Source organism: Leucopleurus acutus (genome assembly GCF_964270905.1).
Source record: "Leucopleurus acutus genome assembly, chromosome: 14".
NCBI lineage: Eukaryota > Metazoa > Chordata > Mammalia > Artiodactyla > Delphinidae > Leucopleurus > Leucopleurus acutus.
In genome coordinates, this window is record NC_139156.1 from 64,220,028 (window position 1) to 64,236,792 (window position 16,765).

At 36.8% G+C, this 16,765-nt stretch overlaps 1 protein-coding gene across 1 annotated transcript in view; it reads left to right on the top strand.

The window, feature by feature from the left end:
* Positions 1-16,765, top strand: part of CTNNA3 (catenin alpha 3) — a 1,620,647-nt gene that overhangs the window by 129,430 nt on the left and 1,474,452 nt on the right. The window contains exon 4 of the mRNA XM_082854158.1: positions 591-757. Within this exon, the coding sequence (XP_082710284.1) occupies positions 591-757 (167 nt within the window). The remainder of the gene's footprint in view (positions 1-590; positions 758-16,765) is intronic.

Consider the following 16,765-nt stretch of genomic DNA (forward strand, 5'->3'; position numbering starts at 1 on the left):
TAAAACATTTTAAATGAAAAAAACCTTAAAAATAGTGACCATATTTCTGTAACAAGTACTATGAAATATTATTTCTGTGACTAAGTTTAGGGTATAGTTTGTTCATTATATTGACAGTTTAGAATAAATCTGCCTATGTTAAACTTTTACCAGAGATCTGCTGTCTTACTGTCTTAAAGGCTAGCTCTTTTCTAGCATCCATTGAATTCAAAAGTAACTCAGTGAAGATTTACCTTATTTTTATAAACAAGATTGTTTCCGATTGAAGTCTTAGTAATGAAGCCTTTCACAGCAAATGAGATTCAGTAAATGCAGAAGTTGACAGCAATTTTATTAGATGCTGCTAGTCAATTGAGCACAATTTTCTTGCGGGAAAATGGTATCCCGCTTCTTAAACTCCAGAGCATTTATCAAAAACAAATGTCAGTTTGAAACTGCATTGTTTATTGAGAGACGATGTCCTAGTGTCGTGACAGTATTTTAATATTATCCTTAGTTATGGAATGTACTTGGAATTAGGTTGGATGATAAATGCTGCAACAGGCATAAGTGAAATTAAAGTATAACTTATTTGGGATTATGTGTTTCAGGTGAAGCTCTGAAAGTATCAGCTGAGAGATTTGCAGATGATCCCTGTTATCTCCCAAAAAGGGAGGCTGTGGTTCAAGCTGCCCGTGCCTTGTTGGCTGCAGTTACCAGACTCCTTATCCTCGCAGATATGATTGATGTCATGTGTCTCTTGCAGCATGTGTCAGCTGTAAGTAAAAGATGGCTTAGTTTACCTTGGCATTGTTCTCACTTATAATTCCATTTTCTGAACCTGGCATCAATCCGAGCGCATCCTGGCCTCACTCACGTTTCTTAATGTCACCCATCAGAAGATGACTGGATTGGGTTGTGAAACTAATGCATACTTGACAAGAATGAAGCCAGAAGTTAGTCTTAAAGCCAGTGGGAGATTGAAAAACAGAAGATGACTTACTGATAAGGAAATGGCTAGGAGAAAGTTCTAGGCTTTTGACCATTTAAATGATTATGCCCTATATAAATATATATATAGTAACAATTATATAGATAATATAGAAAACAAATATGTAAATATAAATAATTTGAGAACGAGAAACTTAAAAGCTTAAGGCATGTGGAAGCTTATCCTAGTTTGTAAATGAAAACTACTTTGCCAGCTCCTCTTTTTTTTTGCGGTACGCAGGCCTCTCACTGTTGTGGCCTCTCGCGTTGTGGAGCACAGGCTCTGGACGCGCAGGCTCAGCGGCCATGGCTCACGGGCCCAGCCGCTCCGCGGCATGTGGGATCTTCCCGGACCGGGGCACAAACCCGTGTCCCCCGCATCGGCAGGCAGACTCTCAGCCACTGCGCCACCAGGGAAGCCCTGCCAGCTCCTCTTGATCTAAGATAAACAGTGCATGTTTGCAGGTAGTCTGTGTTGTCTGTAGTAATCCATTATGAAAATGTATAAATGGATTTAATAAGAGTAAAGAACATATTTTAACTAGGAGAGACTACAAAGGCAGCAAGATATCTTGCTTGCTTTATTTTGTTAGACAAAACCATTTAGCAGAAGCTTAGTAGAAGGAGAATTTTATTTCAGCCTTTTTCACTTTCTTAATTTATTTAGTTTGACCAAGTCATTAATAGTGTCTAGATGAAAAGGTTGCAAAGAACCCTTTGGAGTCGCTGCTGTTTCTCCTACTTTAAATAGGACCCTTGCTCTTCTGTTCATTAATACATCTGCATTTTCATAAAAGCTCTTGGTGACTGTAGTATCACTACGTTATTAGGCAAATGATGGCCTTGTCTGATTGACCTTCTTGTCAAAATCATTTTCTCTAATTGCTAAGCTAAACCTTTTTTTTTTAATCTTTCTCTTACTAATATTTGTTTTAACCCTAAAGTAGAGTGACCTTTCCTTTATACTTTCAGATTCCTTTTCTTTTGATAGTTTTATTACTGCAAAAAGGCAATTTGGCACCTTTTTGTTGTAGCTGTTGTTTACGTAGCTTTTCAGGAAAGGGATTAGTTTTCATCACTAGCAACTATCTACCAATAGATTTGTATGTGAGATATTTGAACAATGTTTTTTGTTACTTGGCTACTGGTTTGTTGGATACCTTAAACAAATCCCTGAAAATTTCTGAGCTTTATTTTTTATATGTGAATATAGACACTAATAAATGCTATAACCAGAAGTGAGCATGAAAGATTAAATGCCAGGTAATTCCTAGTTCCAATGACCCAGTATTTCCTGTTTTAACTCTAGATTTGTTGGGATAGGCAGAATGAAAGGCTTTGGTAAGGTGAAAATTACTGCCTTTATAATCAATTAGGAGGTGGTAAATTGTGATAGTTTTTTATTGTTTCATCCTTATAAAAATTTATATTTGAATTGTATTATTCAACTCAATTCTTTCAAGGTTTCACATAGAATGAAGGCAAATTGAAAAATATTTTTGGAGATTAAGATTAGAATTATTTAGCCCAGTATTCCCCTAAAAGTATTCTGCAGAACCTGTCTTATAAATATGCAACATGAAAAAAAGTTTTTCTTATGGTCAGTGCTGCACACTGAAATTCCCTTTGAATGTTTTTGATGCATATTAGCATTAAAGTTGGTGAGAAATATTGAAGCAAAGAAACTTGTTTAACTTTGCTTAACCCAGAGTTTCCCAAATTTCTTGACCCCAGAACTCTTCTATAATATATTAGTCCTGGAACATTCTCAGACCATACACTGGAATATAGTGACTTAGAATATTTTTAATGTTTATGGTTCTATTAAATTTCTACTTAGAATGAAAAAATCGTAGTGGATAAACTTCAGTGCCCTTCTACTCTAGTATCTTACTGAAGTAGATAGACTGTCCTACAATATGCGATACACACAACTGTCTAACAATATATGTGATCACTTACTGTGATAGCAATCTCAATTCTGTGAGACAGTGAAGCAGATATTGGATAATTCTAATTGCTGAAGACATTTTTCTCAAACTGAGCTTAAAGCTGCATCCCTCCTATTTCCATTCACTGCTTCTAGTTTACTTTCTGGAGAAACACAGAATCAAGGCAATAGGAAAATGCAGTTTTCAAGTAACTGATGGTTACTCTTAGGACTTACATATGTCTTATCTTATTTAAGCTAAAAATTTCTTGACCTTTGAACGTTCCTTATATGACAGTTTCAGACTACTCTGGATACTCTAGAATTTACATGTCTTGTATGATCTTGTTTCAGTCTTTTTTTTTTAACATCTTTATTGGAGTATAATTGCTTTACAATGGTGTGTTAGTTTCTGCTTTATAATGAAGTGAATCAGCTATACATATACATATGTTCCCATATCTCTTCCCTCTTGCGTCTCCCTCCCATCCTCCCTATCCCATCTCTCTAGGTGGTCACAAAGCACCGAGCTGATCTCCCTGTGCTATGCGGCTGCTTCCCACTAGCTATCTGTTTTACATTTGGTAGTGTATATATGTCCATGCCACTCTCGCACTTTGTCCCAGCTTACCCTTACCCCTCCCCGTGTCCTCAAGTCCATTCTCTACGTCTGCATCTTTATTCCTGTCCTGCCCCTAGGTTCTTCAGAACCATTTTTCTTTTTTTTTTAGATTCCATGTATATATGTTAGCATATGGTATTTGTTTTTCTCTTTCTGACTTACTTCACTCTGTATGACAGTCTCTAGGTCCATCCACCTCACTACAAATAACTCAATTTCGTTTCTTTTTATGGCTGAGTAATATTCCATTGTATATGTGTGCCACATCTTCTTTATCCATTCATCTGTCGATGGACACTTAGGTTGCTTCCATGTCCTGGCTGTTGTAAAGAGAGCTGCAGTGAACATTGTGGTACATACCACATGTGGTACATGTGGTTCAATTCTTTTTGAATTATGGTTTTCTCAGGGTATATGCCCAGTAGTGGGAATGCTGGGTTGTATGGCAGTTCTATTTTTAGTTTTTTAAGGAACCTCCACACTGTTCTCCATAGTGGCTGTATCAAATTACATTCCCACCAACAATGCAAGAGGGTTCCCTTTTCTCCACACGTTCTCCAGCATTTATTGTTTCTAGATTTTTTGATGATGGCCATTCTGACTGGTGTGAGATGATATCTCATTGTAGTTTTGATTTGCATTTCTCTAATGATTAGTGATGTTGAGCATCCTTTCTTGTGTTTGTTGGCAATCTGTATATCTTCTTTGGAGAAATGTCTATTTAGGTATTCTGCCCATTTTTGGATTGGGTTGTTTGTTTTTTTTGTTATTGAGCTGCATGAGCTGCTTGTAAATTTTGGAGATTAATCCTATGTCAGTTGCTTCATTTGCAAATATTTTCTCCCATTCTGAGGGTTGTCTTTTCATCTTGTTTATATTTTCCTTTGCTGTGCAAAAGCTTTTACGTTTTTTGATGTACTTTAACATTGTAAGCAGATTTGTTTTATGGTTAAAGTTTGAAAACTTCAGTGTCTGGACTCCCTGGGTGTCTGCTTGTGCTGCTGTCATTTTATTATGCTCATGGTGTCTTGTCTTCTCATGTGAATGGCTATCTTTGTATACTAAATGTTACCTCTTCTGGAACTTATATCAGGAAATTCCGTACTGTTTTGTTAGCTTTTTGATGTTTTTAACATGAAGTATTTTATATTTCATCAAATTTTGTTAGTTTTCTTCAGCAGAGGGTTGAATTGTGACTTACTAATTTGCTAATATAAGAAACAAAAGTCCCCCAAATCATCTCTGTAAATCCTTTCCTATGCATATTCTAGATAGGTAACTGCCATAAAATGTTGAAATCAAAACATCTTGAAATAAAAACAAATGCTTTCATGTGAACATTCCATATTATACTTGGACAGTTACCTCCCTGATTTAATGTCCAGTATTATCTTACCTATTATGATAGCCTTGTCATGCTGTCGGTTCTTACTGATTTTGTGAGCAATTAAAACCTCCAAGTCTCTGAACTCAGACTACTTTTAATCTAGATCTTCCTTCTGTGATACTAGTTTTATCTTTTTATATGTAAAGGTTGATGTTATATTTATATTCAATGCATTTTATCTTCTTAGTTGTCTTTTTGTTATATCCATCCAGATCTTTTTTTTTTTTTTTTTGCTGTACGCGGGCCTCTCACTGTTGTGGCCTCTCCCACTGCGAGCACAGGCTCCAGACGCACAGGCTCAGCGGCCATGGCTCACGGGCCCAGCCGCTCCGTGGCATGTGGGATCTTCCCGGACTGGGGCACAAACCTGTGTCCCCTACATCGGCAGGCGGACTCTCAACCCCTGCTCCACAAGGGAAGCCCCATCCAGATCTTTTTGACGTTTGATTTGTTTTCCCCTTCCAAATTGGTGTCATTTTCAGATTTCTTTAACAATTTATTCATTAAAAATTGTTTAATGCTATAGCTTTCTTTTAGATAGCATCAATCAAATATTAACATGTTTTGAATAAAGTCATTGAAATGAGCTTCAGACTCGCTTCATTTGAATGAATAGACCATGTTTCTTTATTTTATTCTCTAGTACTTTCTCAAAGGCCTTTCTGAAATCAAGATGTATTATCTGTGGCATCACAAATTTACCAGTCTCGTAGCCCCAATTTTAAGGGAAATGACATTAGTTTGGCATGACTTACTTTTAATAACCCCATAAGAGCTCTAAGTGACCATTGCTTGCTTGGTTTTATTCCTTTTCTATTTTTTTTTTGACCTTCATTTTTCAATTACTCACATCCTACTTACTTATGGTTATAAACCACTCATCTGCTAGCATCTCCTTGCCCTTAAGATCTAGATATAATTGGTTTGAACCCTCATTCCACGTCCTGTAAAGTACAATGTTCTCCCAAGATTTCTGCAAATTTTCTTAGGCTCATATTCTCAGGGTCATCTCTGGCTCCAAGCTCTTGCTTCCACAGAATTACTTTAGGTTATGGATGGTCTTTCTACTGCTATTCTATAGTATGTTAATTCATACTTGGAAGATGACCCTTTTCCCCTTTAATACACACATATACATACAAAACTCCCACACAAGGCATGTTCATGTATATAGCAAATCTATTAGAAACTTGGAAGGTGGAAGGGAGGGGGTTCTGTAGTGTAACAATATATTCTAAGTGGTTTCAGTTTGTATATTAGAAATCTTCAAAATCCTTTGAAGCAACTTCATCTCATTGTCCTTCTACCTCCTTTCTCCCTACCTACTCTCCTTTGTTTTCCCTCACACCCCTAAGGAGTAAAATAGTCTGTCAAGCCACTGTTGACTTGGCCTCTGCTCATTTGTGTCCTCAGATATCACTATGTCTCTTAAATTACATCTGAAGGTATTTTCCTCAATATAAACTGTTCCTTTCCTAAGAACTCTGTAGTCAACTCCCTCTCTCTCTCTCTCTCTCTCTCTTTTTCTCTCTGTCTCTTTCTCTCTCTCACACACACACACCATCCTATTGTAAAATAATCTATGTTTTTTGCGGGGAGGGCATCAACTTTGAAGATATAGATTTCTTCTTCTGGACACACATTCTTCTTTCAAAAGCAGTGGCCTAATTTTTTATTTCTTTTCCTAGTTTTGAATATGATGGACAAAGACCTGCCTCTCCTCCAGTCTTATTATTTTATGCAAGCTTCTGCTCAGTTTGGGCTTTCTCCCCCCAATAACACTCACAAAAATCCCTGCTACATTTTTTTTGGTATTTATTCTTTATTGCACAGTGTCAAAGAATTCCTCTGCTATCACAATGTTTTCTTAAGTGGCCTTACTCTTTTCTTCCTTATTATAATTTTTTTCTAAATAACAAAATTCTTCATCCCTATTGAGGTATATTTCCTTTTATAAGTCAGGTAAATGAGATATTACTCTACTTTTGATTGATAGTCCGTACCTATATATTTCCTGATTCCTTATCTTTATTAAATTATCCACTGAGACTGTCCCAGAGATGCAGTTATGATCAAACATTTATGAAGATGTAGACTGAGACCACCAACTCATGCAAACATGATTCACTGAGTAACTCTCCATAGGATAAGTACTGCCAACCAATACAGAGTTAATATATAATTAAATATATCAAGGATTCCTGACTTGGCAGTTTTAAATGTGTCTAGTTCCTTAAGGAAGTACATGTTTTCTTCTGGGGGGAATTAAGTCCAAATCAAAGGTAAGAGAGGACAGAGAAAAAAAGCAATGATATTTCAGTATGTAATTAATTGTAGAAACTTGGAAAGGCAGTTTGGCTTTATTACCACCACTGCTCATAATTTTCTATGGGAATTTAAATTTAAAAATTTCTCTCTGGTACTGTTCAAGTTTTTTTTAACTTTTTTGTACTATTTATACATCTCGAGATTCCACATCCTATTTTATTGGCATATGGATTTTGTAAGGGTCAGTTTTCTTTGAGAGAATGTTGGCTTGCATATCCCTTGCTTTCTTTGGGGGTCAGGGCAAGATGAAGAGCAAAGATGGCTTTTGGCAGCAGGGAGACCTTGCCTGAATCCTGGTTCTGTTGTTGATTAGCTGGGCGACTTTGGGAAAATTAAAAATCTGTGAACCTTAGTTTCTTCTGAGCTATATGGATAATAAAACTTACTCTGAATACTTAGGGGCCTTATGAAGATTAAATGATATAATATATAAAATACCTGGTAAGAACTGGTGCAAATTTTCTTTCACCTTCCTTCCTTTCCTTGTCCTACCTTTTTCCACTATGGTACCTTGCTCCCATTTTTCGACTCCTGCAGTGCAATATTCTCCTTATTCCTAAAAATGAAGGGAAATAAATTTGACTCCTGAGTTGAACTAACTTCTCTGACTTTTTCTGTTATCATACCATAGCCTGTTTTATTTTTTTTAAATGGGAATATTTGTCCCTTTGGATTAAAAAATAGACCGATGTCATAGGAAATGGCACCTCTATTCAATAACTTTTTATGTCAAATACATATTTAATATTTGCTACAAGCATTGCTATAAAGCATTTGTATACTGAACAATAATTCTGAATATGAAGAATATTCATAACATTGACAGAAAATCACACATTACAATAATGGTAACTGAGACTTTTTGATGCCACCTTCTATTGTTAAAATGCAGATATGTACCAGCAAAAGCGTTTCTAAATCTTATTTTTAAAAATATCAGCAGTTTATAAGGAGAGAAATTACTATATAGTTAAATTGCTGTTAGAAGCCAAGTATATTCTACAGGAGATTCTTGGCAAAAGATGTAGAGAGCTTTTAATGTTTAAAGAAAAAACCAAGTCACAGGACTGGTATTAGATGGAATAGGAGAAATAAGAAATGGAGACAAATAGGACACAAATTGCTGGATTTGTGCTGAATTTCATACTGAAAACTTTAGAGACAAAGGAAATTTAAGCCATGTAAAAAAATTTAACTTTTAAAAAGGACTTGCATCATTCCAGGTAGCTCGAGTTTCATTAATTAGTCCATTCAGCAGACAGTTATTTTTTGTGTGCTTACTGTGTGCCAGTCACCATAATATGTGCTAGAGAGTCAGATTTAGAAAATACACTACCATGGTCCTGTTCTCCTGGAATTATTGTGGAGGCATGATGGCAGTTATATCAAGGGAGTGTTTTGAATGAATAATGCAAGGCTAAGTTTGGAGAGTGAGTTAACTAGACAAAGAAAGTGGTGCGGGCAGAGAGCATTTTACCTGGAGGGAATAGTACATGCTTAAAGACCAGTAGTAGTTCTAATTGGCTGGGATGAAGGATGATTTTGTGGGAGGAAAAAGAGTTGAAGCTGCAGAGGTAGGCATAGACCTACTTGTGACAGGCCTATGTGCTAAGTTAAAAAGTTTGAACTTTAGTCTGAAAGCTAAGGGGGAACTATTAAAGATTTTAAGCAGGGAAATGATACAAGATTTGAATTTTAGGACTATTATTCTGGTAGCAGTGGGCAAGGGGGCCAGAGTGGAGGCAGAGATGCCAATGATGAGGTGATGTCATCTGGTTGTGAAATGATGGTGTGGGGTGGGGAATGAATGATAAAAATGACGGAGGAACAGTCTGCAATTTGGAAAGTGATTGGAATCTGTTCAGAAGGAAAGGGAAGCATCAAGCAACCTTCGAGGAATCTAGTTGGGCTTTGAGGACATTGGTTTGCTGTTTACATAGAGGAGAAGCAGTTTATAGATTTTATACATATTGGATTTGAGGCATGTATGAGAGGTACTAGACATTGAAAGATACATTTGGAGCGAATAAGATGGAAAGCCTCAAGAAGTAAGCATTAGGAGAAGCAATTGGTTTGTATGAGGTCACCTGGGGAAGGTTTCTAGGGTGAACTTAAACCTTTGTTCACAGATCTTTGAGACCTTGTGGTTTGGTGGAATGCTCACTGAATGATGAATCAGGTTTGTGTTCAGTCTTGCCTCAGTAGGGATATTTGGGATACCTTCTCACTGGAGTCCCTGCCCCTGGGGGTTGGTTCATAGTCCAGCACTCTAGCCTTTCTGAGAGGGCTCCCCAGAAAACTGGCTTTGTCTTGCCAGTCTTGGAGTTCTGATGGATCCATCAAAGTCTAGCCACCTGGTAGGGGGAAATGGAGGGGGTGGCTTAGACTGGTAAAACACCACGGCTCCCTGCCCCCTCTGGCTCAGCACAGAGTAAGTAGACAAAAACTGCAGCTGCCTGTTTCTCCATAGGGAGTGAGAGTTGGTAGAAGCCCAGCTGTTTGGTGGGAGGTCTTCTCTTGCATAAAGCCAGTCCACAAAGTCTAGGAAAGGTGCCTGCTTTGTCGAATATGTAGACAGCAACACAGAGAGCTAAGGAAAATGAAGAATCAGGCAAAGATGTTCCAAACAAAGGAATGAGATGAATCTCCAGAAACTGACCCTAATGAAACAGAGTTATATGATTTACCTGACAGTGAATTCAAACTAACAGTCGTAAAGATGCTCACTGAGGCCAAGAGAACAATGCATGAACAAAGTGAGAATTTCACCAAAGAGGTAAAAAATATAATAAGTACGAAACAAATCATGGAGCTAAAGAACACAACAATTGAACTGAAAAATTCAACAGCAGACTAGATCAAGCAGAAGAAAGGATCAGTGAACTTGAAGATAGGTCACTGGAAATAGTTTAGTCAGAGGAGCAAAAAGAAACAAATGAAGAGTGAAGATAGCTAAAGGATTTATTGAATACCATTAAACATTATGGGAGTATCAGCAGGAGAAAAGAGAGAGAGAAAAAGGACCAGGAAGCTTATTCAAGGAAATAATGGCTGGTAATACCCTAAATCTGGGGAAAGAAATGGCAATCCAGATCTAAGTAGCCCAAAAGATACTGAAAAACATGTACCCAAAGAAATCTGTGCTGGACGCATTATACAGTAGTAGCCATTATCTGTAGTTTTGCTTTCCTTGGTTTCAGTTACCCATGGTCAACTGTGGTCCAAAAATATTAAATGGAAAATTCCAGAGATAAACAATTCATAAGTTTTAAATTGTATGCTGTTCTGTGTAGTGTGATGAAATCTCATGCCATCCTGCTCTGTCCTGTCTGGGACATGAATCATCTCTTTGTCTAGTGTATTCCATGCTTTTTATGCTACCTGCCTGTTAGTATAAGAAAAAACAGTATGTATGTGGTTTGGTACTATGCATAGTTTCAGGTATCCCTGGGGGGTCTTGGAATGTATCCCTGCAATAAGGGCAGACTACTGTAATCAAATTGTCAAAAGTCAAAGACAAAAAGGGAGTGAAAAACAACAAACAAGAGAAAATCAACTTGTCACGTACAAGGCAACCCCTATAAGGCTATCAGTGGATTTTTCAGCAGAAGCTTTGCAGGCCAGAGGCAGTGCTGAAAGAAAAAAACTGCCATCTAAGAATACTATACCCAGCAAAACTTACCTTCAAAAATGGAGCAATAAAGAATTTCCAAGGTTGTCAGGGTGGTACTGGGAGGTGAGGGGGAGTACATGACAGGTGGCATCAGCCAAGGAGGCTTGGGAAGCTATGGTGTGGTCACTGTGAGCCAAATAGAGCCATGGCAATTGCCATCCGGTCCCAGCTCCCTTGTGTAGTCCTGGCTGGTGGCTCAGCCCAGTGGGCCTGTTGGCACCACAGCCTGTGGAGCTCGAGAACATCATAGTGAACATGGTACTACTCAAGGCCAGGGAAGGTGGTTTTTTTTTTTTTTTACTAAAAAAAGAGTTTACCATACAAAAGCTGATGGAGTTCATCACCACTAGACCTGGCCTACAAGAATAGCTAAAGGGAGTACTTCAAGTTGAAATGAAAAGATTTGAAATAGCAACACTACAGCATAAGGAAGTATGAAACTCTGGTAATGGTAAATATCTAGACAAATACAGAATACTGTATTACTGTAATGGTGGTAGGTAAATCACTTTTCATTCTAGTATAAAAGTTAAGAGAAAAAATATTTAAAATAGCTATGACTAAAAAATATGGTAAAATTATACAACATGAATAGATGTAAATTTTGAGAACAATAACATAAAGTGTGTGTGTGTGTGAGAGAGAGAGAGAAGTAAAAATGCAGTTTTTGTATGCAACTGAACTTAAGTTGTTATCTGCTTAAAACAGACTGTTATATTTTATGTAAACCCCAAAGTAACCACAAAAAATACAGTAGAAGTTACACACACACACACACACAAAGAAATCAAAGTGTATCAATATAAAAAACCCAGCAAAACATAAAGGAAGATAGCAAGAGAGGAAAAGACAGAAAAAAGAACTAAGAGATTAACAAAAGCAACTGATGAAGTGGCAATAGTAAATCCTTCTCTATCAATAATTACTTTAAATGTAAGTGGATTAAACTCAATCAAAGGACACAAAGTGGCTGACTGGATTAAAAAAACAAGACCCAACTGTATGCTGTGCAAAAGAAACTTACTTTAGATTTAAGGATACATACAGGCTGCATGTAAAGGGATGGAAAAAGATATTCCATGCAAATGGTAACCAAAAGGGAGCAGGAGCTATATTTAGACAAAAGGAAGTTTAAGTCAAAAACTATCAAAAGGGACAAAGAAGGACATTATATAATGGTGAAAGTGTAAATTCACCAGGAAGATATAACAATTATAAATATATATGCATCCAACATTAGAGAACCTAAATGTATTAAGCAAACATTGACAGACTGAAGGGAGAAATAGATAGCAATACAATAGGTGGGAGTCTTCAGTACCTCACTTTGAAAAATGGATAGAACATCTAGACAGAAGATCAATAGGGAAACAGAAGACCTGAACAATAATATAAACCAAATGGATCTAACAGACATATATGGAACATTTCACCCAACAGTAGCAGAATGCACATTCTTCTCAAATGCACACGGCTCTTTCTCCAGGATAGATAACATGTTAGGTCACAAAACAAGTCTTAACAAATCTAAGAAGATTAAAATAATATCAAGGATCTTTTCTACCACAATGGAATGAACTAGAAATTGACAGAGAAGGAAAACTGGAAAATTTACAAATATGTGGAAATTATATGACACACTTTTGAACCATTAGGTCAAAGTTGGAATCAGAAAGGAAATAAGGAAATTCCTTGAAACAAATGAAAATGAAAATATACCAGAACTTATGGGATGCAGCAAAACTAGTGTTAAGAAGGAAGTTCACAGAGATAAATCCCTACATTAACACATTATTGACCAGAGGCCTATTAATACATCTTTTGTTACCTGAACGTTATTGACCGGAGACATATCAATACGTTTTTAGAGAGTGATACAATTAACATCACCATGCGAAGTTGTTAGAGCTTAAAATTGATCAGGGGTTCGTTATACAACTTATGATTGTCATTATCATTCACTTTTTGCTCTGTTAGGTTTTTGTTCCCACCTTGTATATATTATAAATGCAAGTTTATTACTGTAAAATTTAAAACAATGACTCCATGAAATTTTGAGTGAAGAAGAATTTTTTGGTGAATTTTTTGCAGATACTTTCTCTGATTGTCCAGGTGACATATATACTAGTGTCTCTGAAGATTATAGTTCTTCAGAATATAGTTCTGATTCAGATGATATGAATATTAGACCAAGAAAAAGACGAAAAACCTTAGTGACTGATTCTGATACAGAAAGTGAAAATGAAACTCACAGTGCTAGAGAATGCTCCTTTGCTTCTACAGAAGAGTGGCTTGAAGACAACATTTCATGAAAATTTGAAGTCTTTACAGGTGTGTCAGGTGTAACTGTTGAATGTAATAACCCGCAAAGTGTTAGTGAAATAACAGAATTAATTTTTGGTAATGACTTTTTCGAGTTGGTCGCTTCTCAAACAAACTTGTATTACTAACAGAATGAAAAATCATATAAAAAGTATGATAAGGCTTTAAAATGGACTGATGTAACCAATAATGACATGAAGAAGTTTCTTGGATTAATAATTTTGATGGGACAAATAAGAAAGTCACACTGGAAAGAATACTGGTTGACTGATCCCTTACTTGAAGCACCTATCTTTCCAAAGATTATGACAGGAAGAAGGTTTGAACAAATAATGACATTCCTTCACTTTAATGATAACTCAGAAACTCCACTTCCTGCAGACAGAATTTCAAAAGTTAAACCTCTTTTGGATTATTTTCTACCAAAATTTCAATCGATCTATGTACCCAAATGAGAGCTATTACTTGATGAGGCAATGATAAAGTGGGGAGGACAACTCAGATTCAAAACCTATAACCCTGGAAAACTTACAAAATATGGAATTTTGGTCAGGATGGTTAGCAAAAGTGAAACTGGATATGTATGCAACCTTGAGATTTACATGGGTGAAGGAAAGAAACTGCAAGAAACTATTATTGGTCGTACAACCTTATCTTGGTTCATGGTACCATCTTTACCAAGACAATTATTACAACAGTGTGTCCACATCTGAAATATTGTTGAAAAATAAAGCCAGAGTTTGTGGGACTATAAGAGGGAATTGTGGTCTACCAAACCAATTAAAGGAGAAATCGAAAAATCTACAGAGGGGAGAAATGGCATTCTTATGGAAGGGAGAAATGATTCTTCTTCTCTGGAAAGGCAAGAGGCTAGTCTGCATGCTGACAACTATTCATGATGCCTCCCCCCATAGCATCTACAGGAAAGGAAGGTAGGAGGACTGTCCATCAGATAACTAAAGCCCACTTGTATATTAGAGTATAATAAATATATGAAAGGAGTTGATTGATCTGATCAATATCTGGAAAACTTCAATATGCTCCAGAAAACTCGAAAATGGTTTATTCAGTGCTTGAAAATTTATTGTAGCCTAAATGCACAGGATAAAATGACTTACAAGCAATTTTTGTTAGCAATACCTAGAGAATGGGTAACTGACCATTCTGGTGAATGTAGTGGCAGTCCTGCACCTGGTCCTTCTTGTGGTGTTCCTAAAAGAGCCCTGTGCAAAGATCCACCTTGTCGACTATCAGGTAAAATAAAAGAACATATTCTAGAGGAAATAATCACCACAAGGCTAAAAAGACAAGTGCATCCAGAAAGTATAGAGTCTGCTCTTCCAGGGTAAAGCACAGTGAAACACGGTATGTTTGTAATAGATGTTCTATTCCCCTGCAAAGAGGTGCCTGCTATACTGCCTATCACACTCTAATGAAATATTAGAATGCTTTAGTAAGACATGTACAAAGCTTCAAAGAAATACATTAAGTGCAAAATAAGTTGTTGATATTTACTCAAACGTGGGTGTTTCAGTATTCACTTACATAACAAATTGCCAGCCAGAGGCGTTCGTTTCTGCAAGAATCCCCCAGTCAATAGTGTGTTAAAAAGAAAGATCTCAAGCAAGAACTTAACTTTATACCTCAAAGAGCTAAAAAAGAAGAACTAAGCTCAGTTAGAAGAAAGAAGAAGAAAGGAAATCACAAACATTAGAGCAGAAATAAATGAAATAGAAATTAGGAAAATGAGAAAAAAACCCAACAGAACCAAGAGTTGGTTTTTTAAAAAGATAAACAAAATGGACAAACCTTAGCTAGACTAACTAAGAACAGAAGAGAGAAGACTCAAATAAAATCAGAAATGAAAGATGGGACATTACAACTGAGGCCACAGAAATAAAGAATGATCATAAAAACTGCTATGGGACTTCCCTGGTGGCACAGTGGTTGAGAGTCCGCCTGCCGGTTCAGGGGACACGGGTTCGTGCCCCGGTCTGGGAAGATCCCACGTGCCACGGAGCGGCTGGGCCCGTGGGCCATGGCCGCTGAGCCTGCGTGTCCGGAGCCTGTGCTCAGCAATGGGAGAGGCCACAACAGTGAGAGGCCCGTGTACCGCAAAGCAAAACAAAACAAAACTACTATGAATAATTATACACCAATGAACAATACCTAGAAGAAATGTATAAATTCCTAGAAACATACAACTTACCACCAAGACTAAATCATGAAGGAATAGAAAGTCTGAACAGACTTATAACAAGAAGGGAGATTGAATAAATAATCAAAACCTCCTAACAAAGAAAAACCCAGGACCAGATGGCTTCACTAGTGAATTCTGCTGAACATTTAAAGAAGAATTAATGTCAGTGCTTCTCAAACTCTTCCAAACGACTGAAGCAGAGGGAACACTCTCAAACTCATTTTATGAGGCCAGATAAGAATACTACAAGAAAAGAAATTACAGGCTAATATCCCTAATGAATATAGATGCAAAAATATTCAAAAAAATAGTAACACACTGAATTCAGTAGCATATTAAAGGATGATACACTGTGACCGAGTGGGTTTTACCTGGTATACAAGAATGGTTTAATATATGAAAATCAATCAATGTGATACAGCACATGAACAGAATAAAGGGTAAAAATCACATGATCATTTCAATAGATGCAGAAAAAAAGTTTGAACAAAATTCAACATCATTTTTTTTTAACATCTTTATTGGGGTATAATTGCTTTACAATGGTGTGTTAGTTTCTGCTTTATAACAAAGTGAATCAGTTATACATATATATATGTTCCCATATCTCTTCCCTCTTGTGTCTCCCTCCCTCCCACCCTCCCTATCCCACCCCTCCAGGCGGTCACAAAGCACCGAGCCGATATCCCTGTGCCATGCGGCTGCTTCCCACTAGCTATCTACCTTACTAGGAATAGAAGGAAAGCACCTCAACATAATAAAGTCCATATATGACAAGCTCACAACTTACAACATACATAATGATGAAGAGCTGAAAACTTTTCCTCTAAGATCAGGAAAAAGACAAGGATGCCCACTCTTACCACTTTTATTCAACATTGTATTGGAAGTCCTAGTCATAGCAACTAGGCAATAAAAAGAAATAAAAGGCATCCAGATTGGAAAGGAGGAAGAAAAACTGTCACTAGTTTCAGATAAGATGATATTATATACAAAAAACCCCCTTAAGACTCCACCAAAAAAACTGGTAGAACTAATAAACAAGTTCAGTAAAGTTGCAGGATATATAATCAGGATATAGAAATCAGTTGCATTTCTGTACACTTATGATGAACTATTTGAAGAGGATATTAGGAAAACAATGCCATTTACAGTAGCACCAAAAAGAATAAAACACCTAGGAATAAATGTAACTAAGGAGGTGAAAGACTTGTAATACTGAAAACTATACAACATTGATGAAAGAAATTAAAGAAGACCCAAATGGAAAGACATCCCATGTTCATGGATTGATAGACTTAATATTGTTAAAATGTCCATACCCAAAGTGATCT